The sequence below is a fragment of the Tachypleus tridentatus genome, chromosome 13, assembly GCF_004210375.1.
Source record: "Tachypleus tridentatus isolate NWPU-2018 chromosome 13, ASM421037v1, whole genome shotgun sequence".
Classification (NCBI taxonomy): domain Eukaryota; kingdom Metazoa; phylum Arthropoda; class Merostomata; order Xiphosura; family Limulidae; genus Tachypleus; species Tachypleus tridentatus.
Window position 1 is genome coordinate 58331059 of NC_134837.1, and position 23085 is coordinate 58354143.

Sequence of the window (23085 nt, forward strand, 5' to 3'; positions counted from 1 at the left end):
TCTTCAGAATGTGAATAAGTTAAATTCGGCCAAAGAAATAGAGACTGTACGTAAACATTTCCTCTTTTAATTAATAAGCATGTGAACACTGACAACAGTAATAACAAAAAAATGTGTATAATACCTTATACAAAAGGTTTTGACCTCTCATGTGAAGACTGGATGCCTTGCAGTTCATTTACGAATGTTACCAGTTATCTTCTCTTTGCTAGCTGCTTTATTGAGTCCTCATTTTTTTGGTTTTTCCTAAATAAACTATACCTGTACAAACTAGGTTTTAGAAAAATCAAGTTAGAAAGCTTGTTTCTAAATAGAAAAAAAAGTCTACTGTTCAACATTAAAACTAATATATTTAGCATATAAAGTAATATATGTAAAATAATTTTCAAAAGGTAATAAACATCGTTTGTAACACATTTTGCGGGTTATGTGATAAAAATTATTTACAAGAATGCTACTTGATAATGAATGTTTAATTAGGAAAGAATATAAATTAAATATAACACAAATCAAGTTTTATAGTTTTTGCCCTATTCACATAATCTATAAAACTGGTTTTACAATAATATTATTAACATGTCTAAGAAAGTAGAGTTATATTGATGAAATAATATTTCAATACATTATATGATTAAAAGTTTTTTGTTTGTTTTTTGTGGGTAAATAATTTGTTTGTTTGTTTTGGAATTTCGCACAAAGCTATTCGAGGGCTATCTGTGTTAGCCGTCCCTAATTTAGCAGTGTAAGACTAAAGGGAAGGCAGATAGTCATCACCACCCACCGCCAACTCTTGGGCTACTCTTTTACCAACGAATAGTGGGATTGACCGTCACATAATAACGCCCTCACGGCTGGGAGGGCTAGCTTGTTTGGCGCGACTCGGGGTAAAGAAATAGCCTTTTATTACAAGTGTGGTTTTAACGAAAGCCATATGGGGTTATTTATTCTGTCCAATGCGGGAATTGAGTCGGATTTTTTCGTATGAAAGCTTAAACTTACCACTGATCCACTGGGGGTATTTATTACACAGTAATCAATAGGATTAATAATCATAACAATGTTTTCTAGAGGGCAATGGGAAACAACGTTTGATGAAAGGGGAACTTATTTCGCATATAACGAATAAGAATTATACGTAAAGTTAGTTACACGCGTTTATATGTTGGTGACCTCGAATAACGAACAGGCTCAATGTTGAAGTGTTTACAACAGTCATCACTGATATGGATATATAGTTTTGGTCTAAGTTAACCTTCGGAAGTGGAACGAGAAAAGAAAAGAGAAGGTAAAGGATTGAATACTTGTTGCGTAAATACAGTATATAGGAACAAGAAGTAAGCGTTTGCATAATTACATTTATAAATATATTTTAGGTTGTAATCTTTTTTTATTAATGTAATATTATTAATAGTCTAAATTATGAGTAGGCATATATTTTATTTGTAATTGATACTGAGAAAATTTTCACATTTAAGTTTATCAAACTTTCGATATTGTATGTACTGTTTGCGGTAACATAGACGACTTGTTTTGATCGAGATATGACACTACATGAGTATATTTTACATTCTTTCTGTGAAAAGCTTAAAATCTGATAGGAAAATACTGTGTAGAAGAATATTGTAATTTTTGAGGTTGTTTATTACTGCTTTAAAAATGTATTACCAATAACAATACTCAGTAGGCCTGTGCGTGCTCCTTTACTCATGAGAGTGAAATGGTTGTACAGACTAATGCTTATTAACTATTAATTATTACTTAAACCATAAATTTACCTATTTATGAATTTGGGCTTACTTATATATATAATATCATTTATACTAACATAAAATTAGTTCACCTATGGACACAAACTTATTCAGATAGAACGTATAATAAAATAGTTTTCCATTCTTCAGTTCATTAAATTGGTTAACTCAGTTTGTAGTTACTAAATACTAAAATACATAATGGTATAGTTTTAGAGTTTCAATTCTGTTAGTAATAATAACTATTATATAATAACAAATATTTATAATAGTAACAGTTTTGTTAATTTTTGAATACTATGCATTGTAAATCGTTTTTTAAATTGGTTTGTGAAGAGAGCATAATGGAGTAATTAATTCAAAACTGAAGTTTATAGATGCAGAAAAGGATAAATAAAAAATTCTAAATAAAACTTTTTTCATGTTGAATACACAAGAAGACTAAGAAATTGGCCAAGGTGAGAATGGGTAAAAACTGGATAAGTATATTATTGCTTGGACAGGACATGTGAGAGACAAAATACTACATGTCATATATTATTTGTTTACATTTACTGCCTCGTACAGTAGTTGGAGAAAATTGTATCATTTTTTGTAATGTCAAAGAACAAAACTGAAACAATATATTTCTTTAAACAGAACAAGTAATTAATACCAAGTGTCATGTTTTTAGGTAACTTCAGCTCTCCCTTACAATAAATGAGTAATTGGAGGAAATTATTTTCAAATCCTTTATAGTTTTTCTATAGTATGAAATCTATTATAGCTTTTGTGTAATATAAAGAAAACTTTCCAGACCAGCGTATTTTGCTCTGATGGGACATTTAAGTAACACACAAAGTGTCATGCTATTCAATTACTTCTATTGTTTCCATAAATAACCAGAAAAGAATTATCTCAAAGTCTGTCATAATTTTGCTGGTATATCAGAACAGTTCTCCAGACCATTGTATATTTGTCCAGATGGAGCACTTAAATAGCACTTAGTACCTTATGTCTTTTGATTCTTCTAATTATTTCGTACACAGAACAAAATAATTAATCAAAATTGATTACTAGTCTTGGTATATTCCTCAAAAAAGTCCAGATAAGCATATTTTTGCCCTGATAGAGGAACACTAAATGACAAATACCACATGCCATTCATCTACTCCACTGATGTATGAAATTTTGTATGTGCAGAAATGATCTTGTCATGTCAGTTTTTCAGATTTTTGTTCTTCATGTGATCAAACTTAGAATGAAATATAGTGCATAGAAGAAATTCATTTACTGCTTGTGCAATGGCCTGTAATTGTGAGTGGTTCCATTCTTGTCCAACTTTGTCCTTTTCATTCAGTTTTAAGAAGTTGATCAGTGGCTTTGCTACTAATGGTGATAACTGAACTTATTGGTGTATATCAATATTTTTATTTTTTAAAATATGAAATTTAAATTTGTGATTGGATTTTATTTAAATATATATATATATATACAGTAAAATCAAATGTGAATTCATTTTAGGTTTTGAAATTATTTCAGTTTATAGTTTTTCACTTTAGATACTTACAGTTTGGAATGGAGCATTGGAAAGTATTAGAAGGGATACATCAACTAGTCAGATCCTCTCTGGTTATTCCTCGTTTGCTCCTTGAAAAACAAGAATTATGTAGTGATGATGTATTTTCTCCAGGAAAACTGCTCATGCATCAGTACTTGCACATACTTCTGTATTTTTTATGCAAGATTGTCTGCCTTGAAGATTCTGTCACTAAAGAAAGACTTTAAAGCTTTTAAACAATTTATGGTATGTTTTGGAAGGAAGATAGCATGTCAGAAATAAATGCTGGAAACAGTTGAGTCATCGTACCAAATGGAGACTATGAAACAAAGTTTTGCTGAAACTCCATTTCCAGGAAAACTTGTGAGAAGAAGGAAGTGTATACTTGTGAACAGCCATTCTTAACAAGTCCACTCAGAAATCTTAAAGAAGTAAGAAACCCATGGTAAAGTGTGACAGTATCTGAAGGTTGAAGATGTGAAAATATAAACCTTGCATTTAGTCTGAAAAACATGATCTCCTATACTGGACGAAGTTCAGTTTACTGACACCTTATTGATGGCTTTCCTTTTAACTAGAACATCAGTGGAGAATGTCGGCTAAGTATATGAGCAGACAAATGAAAGGTACACTTATAGATAAATTTTATATAAAGACTTTGTGTCTAAGTTAAAACAATCATATTTTCTTCTGCGATAATGTAAAAAAAGTACGTTATGAGCAGTTTTCCATCCTTAATATTGTAAATTGTAATTTACTTTACTGAATCTTTATGTATTATTTATCTTGTATAAATTGATTATTTGAAACCATCACTGCACAAGATTCATAAAGTGTTTTTAATAACAAATGTTAAGCCAGTTATTTTCAAGTTGTATTTTCCAAATTGTACATTTCAATACTTGTGTGGTTGCTGTGCAATTGTTAATTATCTGCCACATTCAAGAAAATACATTTTGGTTTGTAGAGGTTTTTCTTGATGTCGCAGAAAAACTATAGAAGATTTGGAAATTATTTTTCTCTCCTAACTGTAGGAAAGAGGTAGATAATCTATTGACATGTCATTATATTAACTGTTTCCTCCAAGTAACTGTTTGCTGATCTAAAGGTTTTTAATATTTCAGAAAACCTATAATAGATTAGGTAATAATGTTGCCTAATTATTGAAGGGGAGAGTTGAGTCATCAAATGATGTATGCTACATGGCCTTTTAGGGCTATTTTAGTACCTTGTCTAGGAAATGTGTTCTTCTACCTTTACTCATTCTTCAAGTAGGCTAATTTATTTTGTCTTAAATATGTACATCATAAAATTATACCTCAAAACTGCCTTGTGGAATTAGTTATAGTATGATATAAAAAGTTTAGGATAGATATGTTTGCTGTGATGACTAATGGGATGCTCTTTCTCATGATTAAATTGTTTTTTACACATAATGATTAATATGATTTATTAACAATTAGTATATTTTTGAAGTAAATAGAAATTTTCTGTTAATTCCTAACTCTTATTTGATTTTTAAACAAAAGAGACAAAAGTGTTTTGAAAAAAACATTTTGTGAAGACAACATTGAACATATGAAACTTGTAGGATTTCAGTTTTTATTTCTTAATTTATAGATTTTTTCTGAAAAATAGAGTAAGTACTCAAAATTTAAAAAGGTAAGCTCAGGGAAATATGTTATACACGTATCTATCAGCAATATGTCAACCTGCATTTAGATTGCCACTTTGTAATAATCAAAATTGTGTGAAAATGAAAATAAAATTTAATTTGGAACAGATTCATACAGGAAGAGCTTAGTCATTAGATTATGAAACTTGTTGCAATTACTGTATGACTTGCATGCTTTATTTTGTATGCCCCTTTTTTTCTTTTTTTTATGGCCAAGTAATGCAGTCATGCATTCTGTCATTTTTGTAGACACAGTAAATCATATTTGTTTTAGTTTTAACATCTTTTTACTCTTTTAAGTCCATTACTTTCTGGTTTATTTTGCCAGAATTATTTTCATGATTATCATATAATAATTGTCACCATACTTTTATAGAATTTCAATTTTCTTAAATATGTACATAATAGCATAGTTTGGATTAGTTTTCAGCCAAAGTGACATAAATGTTATCAGATGCAATCACTGTCTGATGGATAAATCAGGATTTTTGGCAACAAACTGGCAACATCTTGCCAAAAATGGATTTACAGAGTTAAGTCATATTTCAGGAAGAAGGAACTGTCAGTTTGTACAAATCACAAAATTTCATTCAAGGGAATTTTACACTTTGAGGTACCTTTGGTAGTTCAGTGATATGCAAAAAAAAACAACAAACATTTATCCATGATTCTACTATCTTACATATGATTTGTAAAGTTCCTACTGTTTAGTTAAAATAACTTAAAAATAGACAGTCTTAAGGATATAAAGCATTTTTTCACTATTTACAGGTAGTGAAGCCTTAGACAGAGAATGTAAGGGTATTAACTTTCTGGACAATTTTTGTAACAAATAGTTGGGAAACAAATGTACTTGGTAACACTTTAATAATAATAATAATAATAATAATAAAAAAAGTACACTTTCAGTTACAGTATTTTGATTCCTGAGCTTCTTTCTTGCATGTTGCAAGTAAAGTATCCAACCTTTTAAAAACTGATAGTTATTTAAAAAGTAATGGTTTTAAACTTCAGTTACACATGGTGCTTTTTATACCTGGCTTATGTTTGAGACTTTCAACAGGTCAGTAAAAGTCAAATGAGGATCTACAAAAGTAAACTATTTTTATGGAGTAACTTGTTAGAAAACATTACATTTAAGTAGGACAAAGAGATTGGTGGTCCCTCAAGGCTATCAATTGACTGAACATTGGAGCCAGCCTTTATGAATTCTTCTCTTAAACACCCCATTTCCACCATATCAGGCAATCCATTCCAAAGGTTAACCACCCTGTTAGTAAAATAAGACTTTCTTGGTTGAAGATGACCTGCTAAAATTTATTTGTTTAACATTTGCACTATTAAGTAAGAAAAGAGACAATGTGATTACACTATTAATTCCCTTAATCTTAAACACATCAGTTGGATCTCTTCTAACTTTGTTAGTAGAAGATAATTTTGGGTTTTTACCTTTCTTGTATAACAATTTTTCCATAGGTATGGTGAAAATAGCCCTACTCTGGACTATTTTTCAGTAATACAATACTATTTTTGAGGTAAGTAGCTTTAGACTGAACACAGTACTCCATGTAAGGCCTAACCTGTGTCCAGTGGCCTCTGCAATAATATAATTTAAGACTTTTAAGACTTATATTTAATATTTCTACATATACAACCTAACATCCTATTTGTCCTACAACTAGCAACAGCAAATTACTTAGACTCAAATGAAAAATATTTTATAGAATGTTAAAGGTATTTTGTTATTGAGTAACAAAAAAATCAAAAATGAGTTTTATCTAAAACTTCTTAAGCTTATAACAAAAGGTTGATACTATACGTGTATTTCTATTCATTATATTTATCACCAACTTTGGGCAATAGCATTGTTGCACATGATCACTTTCTCTTTGTTTTCTGTTTTAGCTTTTCTAAGTGAGTTATAACTTTAAGGAAGGCTTCACTTCAATGGATAGAAGTGTTAGTAATTTATCTCAGTACATTTTTACAAATTTAAATGAAAAGTTGTAAGTATAGTTTTCAAATGTTTACACTAGTTCATCAACATATGTTTTGAATAATCTGTTTCTTCATTTCTTCCAGTAAATTAATGGAAGAAAAGTCACTCAAAACTATTAGTTGTGGTTACTCTCAGCCAAGACATTTGAGCATGTTTTTATCATGAGACTTCTCAGTAATTAGTTTTAAAGCATAAAACTTGGTAATACCTACCACTTCAGATGATTAATGACATGTGCATTGTGTCCAAAATATTTTTGCCTCAATTCACAAGAAAAAGTGCTATCTAGCAGCAAACAATTAAATATTTATAGTGTATAAATGCATTGAAATAACTATCTTGTATATTTCTGAAGTGTGTAGAAATTCCATTTTTATTTTTAAACTATCTTTTATTTTTAAACTACTTCTATATAAGAATGATAGTATTTTAAAAACATATTATGCAAACAAGTTTCATACAATAAATTTACTAAGATCTCAAATGTTGTGAAAATAAAATACCCAGTTCTTTATCAGACATAACTGGATAAGTGGGATCTAAAAACAATTTGCTACTGTAAGCTTTGAACAATCCAGACATAATTATAGGCCAGTCAGAAATCAGAAAGTTTTTCAAAAATATTTACTTGAGCTAAAACAATGTATAATTTCAAAGCACATTAGTTTTCCATTATATCAGTTAATTAGATTTAACTTGTATTTAATGATATCACTACACATTGTCTTACTTATTTAAAATAACAATCTTTTTATTGGGGGAGAGTATAATAACAACAGCAATGATATTTTTCATAAGTGCAATGAAAGAAACTTTACTAGTAACAGATAAAGCTTATAAGAGAATTGAAGTTTTACATTAGTGCCAAGAAATGATTTTGTCACTTATATTTAGTTTTTCCAAAAGTTTTCTTTTGATATTGGATCATATTTTGTTTATTCTAAAGGAACACTTAGGAGAAGGTAACAAGAAATTTATAATTTTAACTAAAATGTTTTTCTAAACTTCTGTTAATAACAGATGTTTGTGTGTGGTTTAAAGAAATTTTGGATTGTAAGGGCATTGAACTGAGCTCTCTGTAATGGCCTTATAATTATCTTGAGTTGAAATTTGATTGATGTGACAAACAGTAGCTGCTTTGTTATTTATTTAGTCATTACTAATACTGTTAATTGTGCAGTAGACAAGAAACTAGTGGTTTGTATAAATTTGCATATTTTTTTTCCTTTTTTGTTAAAGACAGCAATCAACTTTTATTGGTAGAGAAGTTATTGTAGAACTTAAGTATTTTGTCCATAATTTTAATCATTTTGAACTTAAATCGGTAACATTTCAAGAATACAATTCTATTATCCTTCTGCCATTTTAGATCAACTTACTGTTGACAAAATATTTTCCTTTTCTAAAAGTATATACATATTTGTACTTTTGCATTTTTCTTTATTAGTAATTTATATGACTGTTAACTTGACATTGTAAACATTCTAAAGGCATGCCTAAGCATATAAATATATACTTTTACATACCTGTACTATATTTTAATTACTTAAAACAGATGCTTTGCATATGCTTTCAGATCTATTCTAAAGACAGAATAAAGAGTTTGGACTTGAAGAACCTTATTTATCTGTTTTTCTATCCATTTCATGGCAAGTTTCAAGAATAAAAGGAGAGATGAAATTGGTAAGTGCTTCTACTTGTATAATCCTTAAGATATTTCATTAAAAGGTCTTTTTCTTACCATTATTCTCCATCTCAAAACTAATTCCCATAATAAATTATTAGGCTAAAGAAAGTGGTAGGTTTGCATGTGTGCATTTAACTTGTACAGTTGTGTTGTAGTTGGTGAGACAATATTTTATTCTAAAATGTTTTTGAAAAGTTTTGTTTTGCAATTTTAGATATATGCATGTGTGCACATTTTTGGTTTAATTAGCTTGGAGATGAAGAATTGCTAAAAATGGTTTCATTAAACCACTTCTTTCTTTCTTTTTTAAATCTAATGTTGTTATTAATTCTTCTGTAGTTCAGTTTTTCCCAGAAGAGGCCTGCTTGATTAGAATACTTGGAATTTTTTAATGATTAAAATACTTGGAACTTTTTAATGGTGCAGCTGGAGTAAACAAAATTCCAGTTGTAAATTTAACTTTAAAATAATTCATCTTAACTCTAATAACATGGTTAATGAATAGTTTAACGTTTACTCTATTCTTAAGAACAAATGCATGAAATATGGATGATACAATGTTTAAACAGTGAATCACAAACTGTTTAATGTTGATTATCAATAGAAAATCATTTGAATTTGATTGAACTCAAGAAAGCATGATTATATGCATTAAAAAAAATCCTGTAACTTCAATGTTTAGATAGCCTTGTGCTTAAAGTTAGCATTCATGGGTTATATTCAGAATTTGTGATTAAGCATTACATGAAAAAACTCTTTAATTAATGAAAAGTACATAAAACACTCTTTTAACAATGATTAATATAATACAAGAGACAATATGCAAGTACATACTCATAAAACCAAAGAAAAAAAAAAGAGCAAGTAAATTCATAGTGGATTCATTGTTCACTTTAAGAATGGACAGATTAACAAAAAGAAAACTAACAAATAAGAATAAAACAAACAAGATAGAAAAGAACTCTTTAACAGATATTAAGTTCAGCAAAAATTTAAAGCTGTTCCCCATTATGCAAGGGTTAGTCACAATACAACATTTGAAAAATATCAACTTCAGTGGAAATTGTAACAGTTAAGAAATTTCTTGTTATAGACAAAACAATAAATCATATACCAAAAATTAACTGAACAAAAAGAAAGCCTTTTAAGTTTAAATGAAAACCAACTTTTAACATAAAATGTAATTATAATAACACAAAAAACCCTCAAACAAAGAAAAAAAGGAATATGTTTGAACTCCTGTTCTTTCATGCATGAAAGAGCAAGTCTACATGGTTAAAGATAAACTCAAAATTTACAATGTGTACACAAAAAGATTAATGGAACCCCACCTTCCATAAACAAAATTGCTAGACTCCCCATTTTCCACATTAACTTATTAATGCAGAGGCAGAGATCATTCCAAGTTAAATTAATAGAAATAATATATGTATAAAAAAATACTCATTAGAGTAAATGGGCAAGACTTCATTTTGCTGACCTTAGCTTCTCTTGCAGAGCTTTCAGTATCACTGTCACCTTTTGAATACCCTGAGGTGTGCTTGTTTTTCTCAATCTTTGGCTAGCCTGTCCAACTGGTGCTGAATCTCCCTCTTGTATCTTGATGAAGGAGTGGTCCTTAGTCTTATCTGATTCATTTCCTAGTTGTGAAGGACCCGGGCCTAAGTTCATTTCACTGCTGTCTCCTGACAGTAATGTCTTAACTCTGAAAGTTACTGTAATAGTTTCTTGATTGACAGTCGTTTCTTCACCATAGCAACATTATTCCCACGGGATCATTTTTCTGGTTCAATCCTCATGTTGGTGGTTCCCCTGCTGACAACAATAATCATATGGCTTCTCTGTGCTTCAGTTGCTGTAGTTCTGAATGTTGACTACAAAGTCTTGCAATGAGTCTGAATTCAAATGGAGAGATTTACCAAGTTCTAGCTAATCAAAGGTCCAGCTAAGTAAATAGGTTAATAATATTCAGATTTGATTGTGAATCAGGTATTCAGATAGCATGTTTACAGGCTTAATGCATATTCATACCCATCAACATCTCAGACTTCCCATTTCTCAAGCTTTTCTGGGTTTGAACTTGACAATATACTACTTGTGGCCCTACTTGACAACTGGAACACTTGCACCAAAACTTGATTTTACCACTGATTGTCTCACCTTTGACCATTAGTCTGTGGTAACACTCTCATTGTCTTTCTTGAAGGACTCTCTTAAACTTATAAATTAAGTAAATTATAAATTGTTTAACATTTATGCTGCAAGTTACATATTTGTCCTGAAAGGGCAGTACCTTCCACCTCACCCTGTTACATTTAGAGTAAGCATTTCATGCTTCAAACTCCATTTTGTGATAGAACAATGTCAGTAAAATATTCATTGAAACTGTTTCCATATTAAAAAAATATGTCAATCTACATGGCAGACTATTCCTATTGTAACCAAATAAAACACTGGGTAAATATATATGTATTTGATTTTTAGGCCATTACTTGGAATATTGAAACATTCTCTGGATGTTCCCATTAATAGACAGTGAAATTGTCTAACTGTGTTTGCATGTAGCAGGCCCAGACAATGAACTATAACATTCATATTCTTGTTGAATTAATACACAGCATTTTACTATTCCCCTCCATATTTTTTTAAAATTTCACTTACCACTTCAACAAAGTATGGTCCACCTAGATGGTGAATTTCCTGCCATACAAATAGTGGTGAAAGACAACCACAATGCACAGTACTATGCAAAAGTGTTAGAACAGATTAAAAAAAACTTCAAATAAATCAAGACTTTTGAACTAAGTCTCTTTGCTAAGATTACGATTTGTGCTGTTATAATCTATTTTACAAATATATCCTGTTGCCTTGGTAGAAAAACACCTCCAAATCATCACACTACTCCTCCATGTTTTATGGTAGGTGCTATGCATTGAAGTAAGTATCTTTCACTTTTCTTCTGCTGAGTTTAGAACCTATATTTTGAACCAAATATTTCAACTAATCCATCCATAACACCCTTTTCCAAACATCAGCAGTCCAGTTTTTGTACCTTTTTAACAAATTTCAGTCTCTTGACAATATATGAAGATTGAAGTAAAGGTTTTTCAACTGCTACATGACCAAATATTTCATTATCATTCAGTCTTCCTAATACTGTAGACCTGAACACTTTTCTGTCATTTGGTACATGTTTATTTACTTCATGCTTGAGATCAGTGGCAGTCTTCTTTCTACCCTGAAGACTATGTAAAGGAAGCAACTTAACATCACCATTATTGGGTTTAAATGTTTTGCCTCTTTCTTTCATATTTTTAAATTTACCTTTCTCAATTTTATGATCTAGAGTACATTTTACAGTGTTTGGGGAATGTTTCAAGCCTGCGGCAATCTGTCAGATAGTGCAACCAGCATCATGTAAAGCTTTTATGCAAACTCTCTACTCTACTGATAATTCTCTATGTTCTTTGGGCTGTGACATGACAATAAAACTTAGTATATATTGTTAAGCACTGTTTTTATCAATGTTTATTTGTGGGGTGCTATTAAGTTGATTTATTCCAACATATGTTTGCTGCTTGCTAGCTTTCTTTGTAGCTAAGACATTGAATATGGCACCATGACAGTTATTTCAGACTCTAAATTTTATCAGTATGTTCATTCAAGCAAACATGCCCTTGGTACAAGTATATGGGAATTCTAAAGAGTGATAAGTATTTTCACTCTGGCTCATTGAATTGTCAACATAGTGCAGTAAAGCATTACCATAGTGTTGAAATTTACATTTCGTAATGGCATGGAAGAATTAGCTCCATAAAATGGAAAGAATGACAAAATATTCTCTTTTCCTAACACTTTCCCACAGTATTGTACACTGTGGGAAACAACAGTGAAATCCATGTGATTAGAACAATGCAAAACTCTGTTCTGAAAATAACCAGTTGTTCTAGTTGTAGTTTTTCACTCTTATCTTTTTAATGAAAATTCACAAATTTGGTTACTTCATTTTTTTAATTTGTTTAAATATATATATAAAAGGTTGTACAATGTTCTCAATAAGTGTGTATGTGTGTTGCCACATATTTATTTAGATGTATATGCTGTCACTATGTAGTTTATACAACTTGTTTTGGCTATTGCATGAACAACTTTAGTAATGTTGGTTACCAGCCAAAGCTACACTCAGTAGCAATGCCAGTGTTATCTACGAGCTAGCAAACTCAACTCATTTTTTATTTCAGGCTTCATAAAATAATTAAACACTAATAAATTAAAAATGAATGAAGACTTTGAACTAAAAGTCTTTGGTAAGATTAAGATCATAGTGCTACCATTACTTGAAATGAAGCTCGCAGACTGAGTTGTTTAGTGGACTACCTTCAGCCCAAATATGGTTGACTGTAATATACTGCTGTTTTTCACAATTGAATGAGTAAGCTAGATGGCTAATTAAAATTACAAACTTGGTGCAACCTTGTTCTAAATCACATATCCTACAAGAAAGGGCATAAGTTAATAGAAAATCAGGATTTTATTAAGGGACTTCATGAGAAGAAAATGATCTCTTTCTCAATGTTATATTTCAGTTATGGATAGCCAAATTGACATGAACATTGGAATGTTTTTTGTATTTGTTTTGATTATATTTGCAATCAGCCTCTTTAAAAAAAAACAAAAAACTTCAGAAATACTTTGTCTATACAAAAAGTTAAAACAAAGCTTATTTAGCCAATCCATATCAATAACATATACTAGAAAAAATATCAAAAATTCTTGTCTGTACCAAAACATACAAAATGTAAATTGTGGAAACAAATATGACATTATCAAATTCTTTTGGATTGTGATCCATTGTTGGTCTTGTGATAGGTTTTCAAGACAATACAATGAATATTGTAAACTGTATTCTTTGTGATCACATTCCTATGGAAACTGTAACATGGTGTATTTAGATGCACTTCTCATAACTGTAGTACTCTTAAATTACCAACATGGACCACCATGGGATTGATTTTTTTTTTCTGTTGTCTTAGAGACAACATAGTGGTACTTTTGAGTTCTATAGTGATAATATTAGTTGTCTGGGACAACTAGAAATAACTTATTTGAAATCTGTGTTACTACTGTACATATACATTCAGAGAAAGCTTGACTCCCTCACTGACTGTAGATCTAGCATATCTTTCACAAAGATTGATAAAAATTCTAGTGAGTATTGGTTGATATGCTCCACAGAGTTCTTACCATTCAGCTGTTGTTGGAATTAATTTCTTGAAACATTAGATGATATTTTGCATCAGAAATTTTACTCTCTATCTTGAAAACCAAAAGGCCACAATGCCCTTTTGACTACTGATTTTTCAATCACACGATCATTTTAACTGTTTATAATTGAGAAGCAACTACAAAATTTACTTAATACATTTTGTCACTCCTTATTACTTGATGGCTTAGCTATCCCAGATTTGGTGAACCCCATCCATACCAGCTGAAATATTGACATTGGCATTTCATCTGTAGTTCAGTCAAAACCTATTGGATAAATATATGCAGCTTACTCTCCTTCATCAGGCAGATCAGGGTGATTCGAGACAGTACTTTTGCCCTCATTTGACTCATTGGTTTTGTATCAAGATTCCTAGTGAAGCCAGCTCACAAACAGATTTTCTCAAACACATGGATGGAACTTATTGACATGTTACACTCACCCTTGTGTCTCCACTGTCACTCATGTTAGAGAATCAACTTGGTAGTTAGCATGTACTACAACCATAATCATAGAACATTGTTTTTTCTTCATCTTGTCATAATACATCTCTTGTTGTTCTGTTGGTTGGGCAAATTCTCATATACCAGGCATCATTGACTATAGCCATTCCACATACTGGTAGGGACAATGGGAAGCTTCTTTGCATGGTGGGGGTCCACACATCAGTGAGTGAGCCTTCCTATTCAAAAATGAGCTTAATTCCTGTTTCATTGCTTTATATGCCATCATTACATATAGCAGTTGTTTATCCAGTTGCTTCTCTTTGGATTAAAACATCTTGCAAGCATCTGCTTTGTAGTTTATACGGCCCATCCTGACAAACTATCAGACTGGAGGTGAAAAATGGAGTATGAATATTCAACACCTTATTTAACATGGTAAATATTTAGCTGTTGAAGTTAATTTCCTGATCTGTGTGTATTTCTTGTAGGTCTCTGAATGATGCTATCTAGTTTTCAGCTAACACATCCTCTATGGTATATGTTAGCATACTGATTAATGAAAAACTTTTAACCAACTTCATGAAATAGTTAATGACAACTATTGTGTAGTAATAACATTCTGTAGTCTTTAGTAATGTATCTGTGACATCCATGGTTATCACCATAAGAGGAGACCCAACAATTATCTGTTGGAGTTTACCTCAACTTACTTATGATTAGAAGACTTTTACAGATGTTAGGATGAGTGTCACATCTTGGTACCTCCCAATTCTTATGTTGTACACATTTTGGAATATTTCTTACTACAGAAACCTGCAGATCATTAGCTTTAGCACTGTCACAGCATCACACTTCGTGGGTTGGTAACAATCATGTAGCACACCTTCTTGCATTTTGTAATTATTCATACAGTTGTCATAGGTTACGTTCATGCTATGCTTTATATCAGTACTGAGTCAGACTTTACCTCACTTGACAACTAGGAGTTACTCTTCTTGGGATCATCTGTTTCATGCTTGATTTTAACTTTAGCTAAAATGTCTGTGGTTTGAGCTCCTACACAATGTCCAGTATTAGAACGTTCCATGAACAATCAAGGTCTCACTGTACAGTTAAATTGTCTATCTGTGTTTGCATGTAACAGGCCCAGACAATGAACTATAACATTCATATTCTTGCTGAATTAATACACAGCATTTTACTATTCCCCTCCATATTTTTTTAAAATTTCACTTACCGCTTCAACAAAGTATGGTCCACCTAGATGGTGAATTTCCTACCATACAAATAGTGGTGAAAGACAACCACAATGCACAGTTGTTGTTGGTGTTTTTTGTACAATGTCTTCATGTAGAAGCCATGAGAGTAGGATTGACACACATGAATACATGCACTACTACATTGTGTAACTACAGTAACACCACCTTGATTCCATTGTTTCTGTTGTTAATGTCTTGAAGGGGACACACAAACACATTGGCATGTTTACCTAACAAGTCACTGAGTTGCTTTCACTATATTGGATCAGGATTTTCAGCATAATAATCAGTCAGTGTCCTTGGATGTCAGTGGTGGTGTTCATGCTTTTGTTCATGGTCCAGTGGATGCAATCCTAGTGTTACTGCTAATTTTCATCACTTGCACTATGTTTACCATACCTATGCCAGTCCTACCATCTTCCTGAATAGCCAGTCATCCATAATTATAAAATAACAGTGGGACGTCATTGCTTGCACTAATGCTGTCTGTTTTTGGAACAGAAAGTGACTTATTTCATGCACTATTTCCATAATCATGTTACGCACCACCAATGCATAAGACTTTGTACTAAACAACAAAACCCCACTTGTGTACAGGAAGATATTACTAATTTTTTTCTACAAATGCTACTCTTGTTAATACTTCTGGACTCAATCAGGGTGGCATTAGGTGACTTCCTCAGAACAGTAATTCACTCATTTTGCAGGCAAAAACTTTCTGTGTACATTCACCCTAAGAATGTTTATTCCAGACATGAGACTTTAAACAATTACCTTATGTAGTAGTTGACACCTCCTAGATTGAGCTGAATATTTACCTTTTCTCTAACTTCTAATCTTCACCAGAATGAAGTTGGTATTCACTGATCTTAATAGCATAAGATAGGCAGACAGGAAGGATAGCCATTGAAGTTTCAACTAATTCTGCCAGTCCACACTTTATTTATATTAATTGAGAAATACAATGGTGAGTGCAGCACACAAGCTCTAACTGGAAGTATATACAGTTAAAGTAAAGAATCTGACTCTAAGATTAACACTCACACAATAAAGCACTTTTAATATGCTTTCAGAGTATTCTAGGTTACAATCAATGTAGCAGAATAACTTTGAATACTTTAACTAAACTAACAAAACTCATTTAATACAGTTAGCAAAACGTTCTTTAAATATACATTCCATAACATTACTAAATAATCACACTGTACCAACTCAACTGTATTTTAACTATGTAATCCGATGTTAGGAATAATAGCAGTAAGTTACTTACAGAGAGTGTAGGCAATAAATGTGTGATAGACTCATTCTTGGAGTGATCATGACTGTTTTTCAGCTTCAGAGAATTAAGTGGCAGTGGCTGCACCTGCCTTGACTCCTGCTGACTTGAGATTTCATTCATAACTTGGAAAGAACTAACTTTAAGCTTATAAGAATCCAATTTTGAATTTCAGACACTAGTTTTTTATACAATCTCTTTCTGATATTCTTACTATCTTCCAAATAGTGTATACAACTACCAGCAAGTAGATCCGACACTTAATTGGTTATTTTTCCTTGATTGTTTTGCAGTACTGAAAAACAGAAATAAAACTTCATGCTCATTGATTGCAGATAAAGTCAGAAATTGACAGCCTTCTTACTTGTATTCATACAAATACTTTTGAAATGGATACTACATCAAAGTCCCAACTTAGTTCATTTCTAAACAGTTTTGTGCATGATAGATAACCATAATAATGCACTGCTTTCAAGATATTACAGTCTGACATAAAGTTGAAGTGAATCTATTCTAAATTTGTCATGCTTTAAAATGACTGAGATGCCTTTGTTGTCAGAGTCCACACAGGTTGATTCAACTATTTTAGAACACTCTTTGACAAAACAAAATATTAATCTTTATCTGTTATTACAATACAAACAGTGAAACTCACCTTAGAAATCAACTGTTATGGCTAAACTTACTCATGCAGACTAATTTCACTTTTCTTTCACATTACTTAATTTTACTTTCTATATCTGCATGTATTTATAATGGGAGTGACAAAAAAATCTGGAAATATTTAGCCCTCTAGTAAGGACAGTATTATACATAACAAGAAAACTTTGAGTGAGATGATATCACCAAATGTTACAAGATGCAGCTCGTATAGAGTTGGGTAATAAAACTTGTTATAACTATCGCATTTAAAATAATTAATTTTTAAAGACTTGTTATGCAAATTAAATGACCAATACATAGTAAATCACTAAATAAAATAATAACTTAAGCTGAACAGTTGTGTCTATCAAACAATGGTAATAGTTTCATTTTGAGTTTCCTTACGAACTAAGTGTATATATTTATATTTTACAATTTTGTTTACATTGGCTGAATGTTAATTTATATACTAAATGTTCTTTTCTGTTAAAAATTAAAATAAGAAATGTTAATAAGAAAACCTGAATATTTGTAGATTTAATATTATGCCATACTGAGGTTCAACCAGACTATACACAATTGTTTTAAAATTTGACTTTTGAAACAAAGTAGAAAAATCTGTCTTTAAAGCAACTTCATTCAGTGTTGTAACTTTTGTAGTTACATTAAAAGTGATTGTACATGGATGCATGAATTAGCACATAGTAACATGAAAATGTGAATATTTTTGAAAATGTAAAAATTATGTTTGCTTGCTCACCAAACAATTAAAACTTAAAAAAATTTATAAAATGGTGTTCACTCTTTCTCCTATGTTTTGTATGTTGGTGAATCAATATTTTGTAGTGGTGTAGTTTAATCAGAATGAGCTTAAATATTTTATGTTGTAATTATTTATTTATTAGTAATTTTGATAGGTCAAACAGTTTCAATTTGTTGTCTTTTTTTATGTTGTCAATCATTGCTTATTTACTTTGAATTTTTAATGCATCTGTAATACTTATAATATATCCTGTGAGTATTTATCTTTTGACAGCAACAGCCAGTTTATTAGCCCAACTGAAGTCTTCTGAAGTGAATGAGAATCATCATCCAGGTAGGGAAACATGGCAATGTGCCTTTGCACCCGATGAATCGTACTTTGCATGGTCTTGTGGAAATCGTTTAGTCACACTTGTACCTTGGAACAGGTGCAAGTCCACTTTGTAAGTTGGCCTTTTCTGCCTTTTTAGGCCTTGTGGTATTTGACATTCTTTGAAACCATTTTTAGTTTCTGTACTCCCATTTCCTTCACTGTATTGTATAGTCTATGTAATTTGATGGGTTTTTTTATATTTCTAACCAATTGTTGTCAGTTCTTGTAATGTTTTCTTTCCTTCAACCATGTAATTATTAGTTTGACATTTTTTAGTTATTGAAGCCTTTCAAAGTAAGTTTTTCTAATTTTATTATCCTTACAACCATTCGTTTCATGTAATGGTTAGGATTTTTGTGCCAGGTCCAATGTTTCTATTATTTTCATAGAAATTTTATATTTACAAAAAAACCACTAAATCACACTCCAGAAAGACTATTTTATTTAAACTGAATGTTTTGGATTATTTATTTTTCAGTAGTTATGGCATCATATACAAACTGACAACTGAAAATAACACATGATAATTAAAAAATGACTTAACCTTCAAATGATGGGGTAGGGTCAAAATGACCCATGTTGATTTTTCAGGTCAATATTATAACTCTGTTAATGCTGCTCTGTACCCGATGTTTTTGTATTCTGTTGTAAGTCATTTTGTGAATGTTAATTATCATTTGTATTATAAAAGTGGTAGGGTGGGTCAAATAATCATATGTAATAAACTTAAAAAATTATTTGATTTGCAAATGGCAAACAAACAAACAGTAGGAAAGAGAATTGCGATAACACAACCACTTTGCTCAACACTTGAGAACTGATTGAGAATAGAGTACAGGAAATATCAGGTAGAAAGCAACACTAGCAGAGTTAGATTATTGACCTGAAAAATTTATGTGGATTATTCTGGCCCTATTCTTCCAGTTGGGAGGTAACAATAGTAATGTTATGTTATTGCATGCAAGTTAAACATAACTAGAAGGACCAACCAAAAGAAAATTGCAAGCTATCAAACAAAAACGGTAAAAGTAATTGGAAAGGTCAAGAATTATTTCTATGTATTCTAGGTTTATAAGATCAAATCAGGAGAGACTTTGAATTTATGTTCAAGAAAACTATTATATTTTGCTGAGAGCTTAATGTTAAATAGTGCTTTATCCACTGTACTCTGCTTCATGAGATTGTTTATTTTGTCATTTCAGCTACTATTAAAGTGCATCCAATAACATATGGCATTGCTCTTATTGATTCAGTTATTAATTTTCTTCAGTATTCAATTCAGTTATCAGTTTTTAATATGAAACTATAACTCCCTAGAAAGGTGAAATGTCAAGTTTGAATAAAAATTTTTGTTTATTAGTTGTTTCTTTGTAAGCATTGTTTCAACTCCAGCCTGCTCTGCAAAGTTTAAAAACTAGTTTTAAGCTTCTCCATTTTTTTCTTTTCAAAGCATTAGATTGTGGTTTGACTTACTTTGTGCTTTTATTCCTTATAAAAGTGTATGTATTAATTTAAAAGCATATTAATTTTCCAGATGGTATTGCTATTGTTATAGTTTATTATAGAAGTACAGGAGAGAAATAACTTTGTGGTTAATTTTATTCTTATTTGACTGTAAGATTAACACAAGTCACATGCTCATATTTTGTTAACCTAGTTACTTTTTTCAGTACAAACAACCATTTTTTAAACATGAATAACTGCTGATAGTAGTAATTATAGACAAGTGATTTTACTTAAATACCATTTATTTTGGAGTTTATAGATATATATGCAAGGTACTGAAGAAGAAAATAGTGAACTTTGTGTTAGTTCAGTTGGTATTACTTTCTTATCATCAGGCATGCCAATGACATTTATGAAAAAAAGAGGAAAAGGTATATAGCCTGGCGCCACAGCGAGGCGCAGCCACGCCTGACTAGGGGGGTCCGGGGGCATGTTATAACTTTCATTTACAGTTTTTAGCAGATTGATTTATTCTTTTAATTTGCATTCATTTTTTAGAAGATATATCAAAATATCTAAAATTAACAAATAAAATAAAAAGTAAATAAATGAAATTTAAGATTGTTTATTTGCTATTTATTCAGTTTAATTTTTTTCTAAATCAAAATATATTAGTAATATGAGTTAATAAAGCCAAAATAACTCAGTAAATATTTCAAATACAAATCATTTCATTATTATCCTTTTTTGTCATCAATAACATCATCATCATCAACTACTGGTATGTTGCCAATTAAATGTTTTACAGTCATTGCCAATAACTACTTCTCTGCTGCATATATTCCATACAATTTTCAAATCACATAAAATTACTCTTTTGACTAATCATGACTACCTACAGTTCAAATTGTTCATCTATGCAATCTTGTCATTATACTACTGGTACCTTAATGTCAGTGAATTTTCCATTCTTTCACAAATTGACAATACAAACTAAAACAGCATATGAAGGAAAGCTATGACATTGCTTAAAAATTCAACTACTGATATGGTTCAATATTAAACTACTGATATCAGTGATATGCCTCAGAAATTAAATTTTGTTCAGTCACTGACATCAACAACTACTGCTCTGCTGCATGTATTCCATTAAAATTTCAAATTACTTAAAATTACTCTACATGACTACCTACAGTAAAACTTGTTCATCTATACAATCTTGTCAGTAAATTACTGGTACCTCAATATCAGTATATTTTTCATTCTTTCACAATACAAACTGAAACAGCAAATCAAGGAAAGCTTTGACATTGCTTCAAAATAAAATTAATGATATGCTTTAAAATAAACTACTGGCACTGTATGCTGCAGATAATAATAAAATGTTTTTGAGTCACTGATATCAACTTCTGCTCTGCTGCGTAAATTACAGTCAAATTTCAAATCACTTAATTTCCTTTAATCAATCTTGGCTACTTTCCTCTTTTCGAGACAAGGGTTTCCAGTGCTCTCTTCCGAGCTTTTTTTCTCTCCTTCTCTGAATGGGCAGCTCTCTGTGCCTCTGTGGCTTTCTGGACTTTTTCTTTAGCCAAGGTGGCTGGGCCAGCTTTCACAGAACCATAGGCCTCAAACCTTTCTGCCCTTTTCTTCTGATTCTCCCTCAGCTTTGAGGTATACTTTGAAGCTGCTGATCTAATGTCCTTACACATTCTCTTGTCTACAGGATCAAAATGAACATCTTTCCTTTTAAACATTTCAATTGCTGTTGTTTCTTTGGACCGAAGAGAATATTTTATCGTCTGGTATGCACACGATACCAGACCACGAGACCTGACACGAGACGAAACGAGACTGCCTCCAAGATGGCGGTCAGATTTTTTTTTTCTGCAATAAACATTGAAAAAATACGATTTCTCCTCAAAAACCACCTACCCAGCCCCCAAATCGCTCATATTTTCTCCTCGAATTTACACGAATCTCATGGGTGATCGTTGGCCGTTTGAAAACCTCGGAAATCCGCGTTTCAGCGGAAAAATAGCACGCATGTATCATACCCGTATTTTAATTATTGAAAATTGTTTTTATAGAAAATTAAAACTGCATGGAATTCCAAACCAATTATTTTTAGCTTATTATCTGCTGGAAAGACATGGGTCATTGTGAGGCATGCTGGCACACAAGACCTGTGCCTCAATTCTATTTCATAGTGCCCCACATATATAGTTGGTGTTTGGAAAATTCTGAGTAGAAAAAGTTATAAAAATTAGAAACTCCAAAAATTCTCATACCTATTGGCCCAAGTTCCAAATCTTTTTAAGTATCTAGTAATGCTTCTGTCAGCTGGAAAGATGTGGGTCATTGTGAATGAACTAAGGAATTTATCATCATTGTAACAAGCATGAAGTCGGCTTTGTTTGCACTAATGAAGTAAAGACTAGTTACAACATATTTTCAATATTTTGTATTTTTTCAAGGTGTCATTTTAAAGCCATTGCTTTTTCTGTAGAACAGAAACTTGTGTAAATTTTAAAAATAATGTATAAAATATTTTGAATGTTGAGTTGCAAATGTATTTGTAAAATTAAATCTTTTACTTAAATGTTACATACAGGTAAAGATTAAAAAATGAAATAAAATATGGAAAAAAGTTAAATTCTGTAAGAAAGAAACAATTTTCATTTAAACCAGGCTGTCATAGGTTTCACAGATTGTATGTTAATTTTTTCTACAGTCATTCTGGATGTTATGTAAATTTTTGACAAAGGGTGATACAATTTTATCCAAATAACTAGATATTTGTTCTGTTGAGCAACTGCATGCAGATAAAACAAGTTGGTCCATATATATTTTTTTTGCAGATTTTGGGGAGAACATAGAAAATAGGTGTTCTATGCTCAATTAAAATGAAATTTTGGCTGTGGTAGGTAATTCATTTGTATCAGTGATCTATTCATTAAGGATTTTAC

The 23085-nt window shown here is 31.1% G+C and overlaps 1 protein-coding gene across 10 annotated transcripts in view; it reads left to right on the plus strand.

Moving 5' to 3' along the window:
* The first annotated feature begins 717 nt into the window (after positions 1–717).
* Positions 718–23085, plus strand: part of LOC143240819 (WD repeat and SOCS box-containing protein 1-like) — a 41497-nt gene continuing 19129 nt past the window's right edge. For 2 of the 10 annotated variants that reach the window (XM_076483945.1, XM_076483952.1), the window contains exons 1-3: positions 718–1334; positions 8539–8645; positions 18575–18743. In XM_076483945.1, the coding sequence (XP_076340060.1) occupies positions 8609–8645; positions 18575–18743 (206 nt within the window). In that variant the 5' untranslated portion in view covers positions 718–1334; positions 8539–8608. Of the gene's footprint in view, positions 1335–1460; positions 1556–2187; positions 2207–3289; positions 3915–8538; positions 8646–18574; positions 18744–22977; positions 23040–23085 lie in introns of those variants that run through there. The other 8 variants (XM_076483947.1, XM_076483953.1, XM_076483954.1 and 5 more) reach the window with 6 other exon arrangements.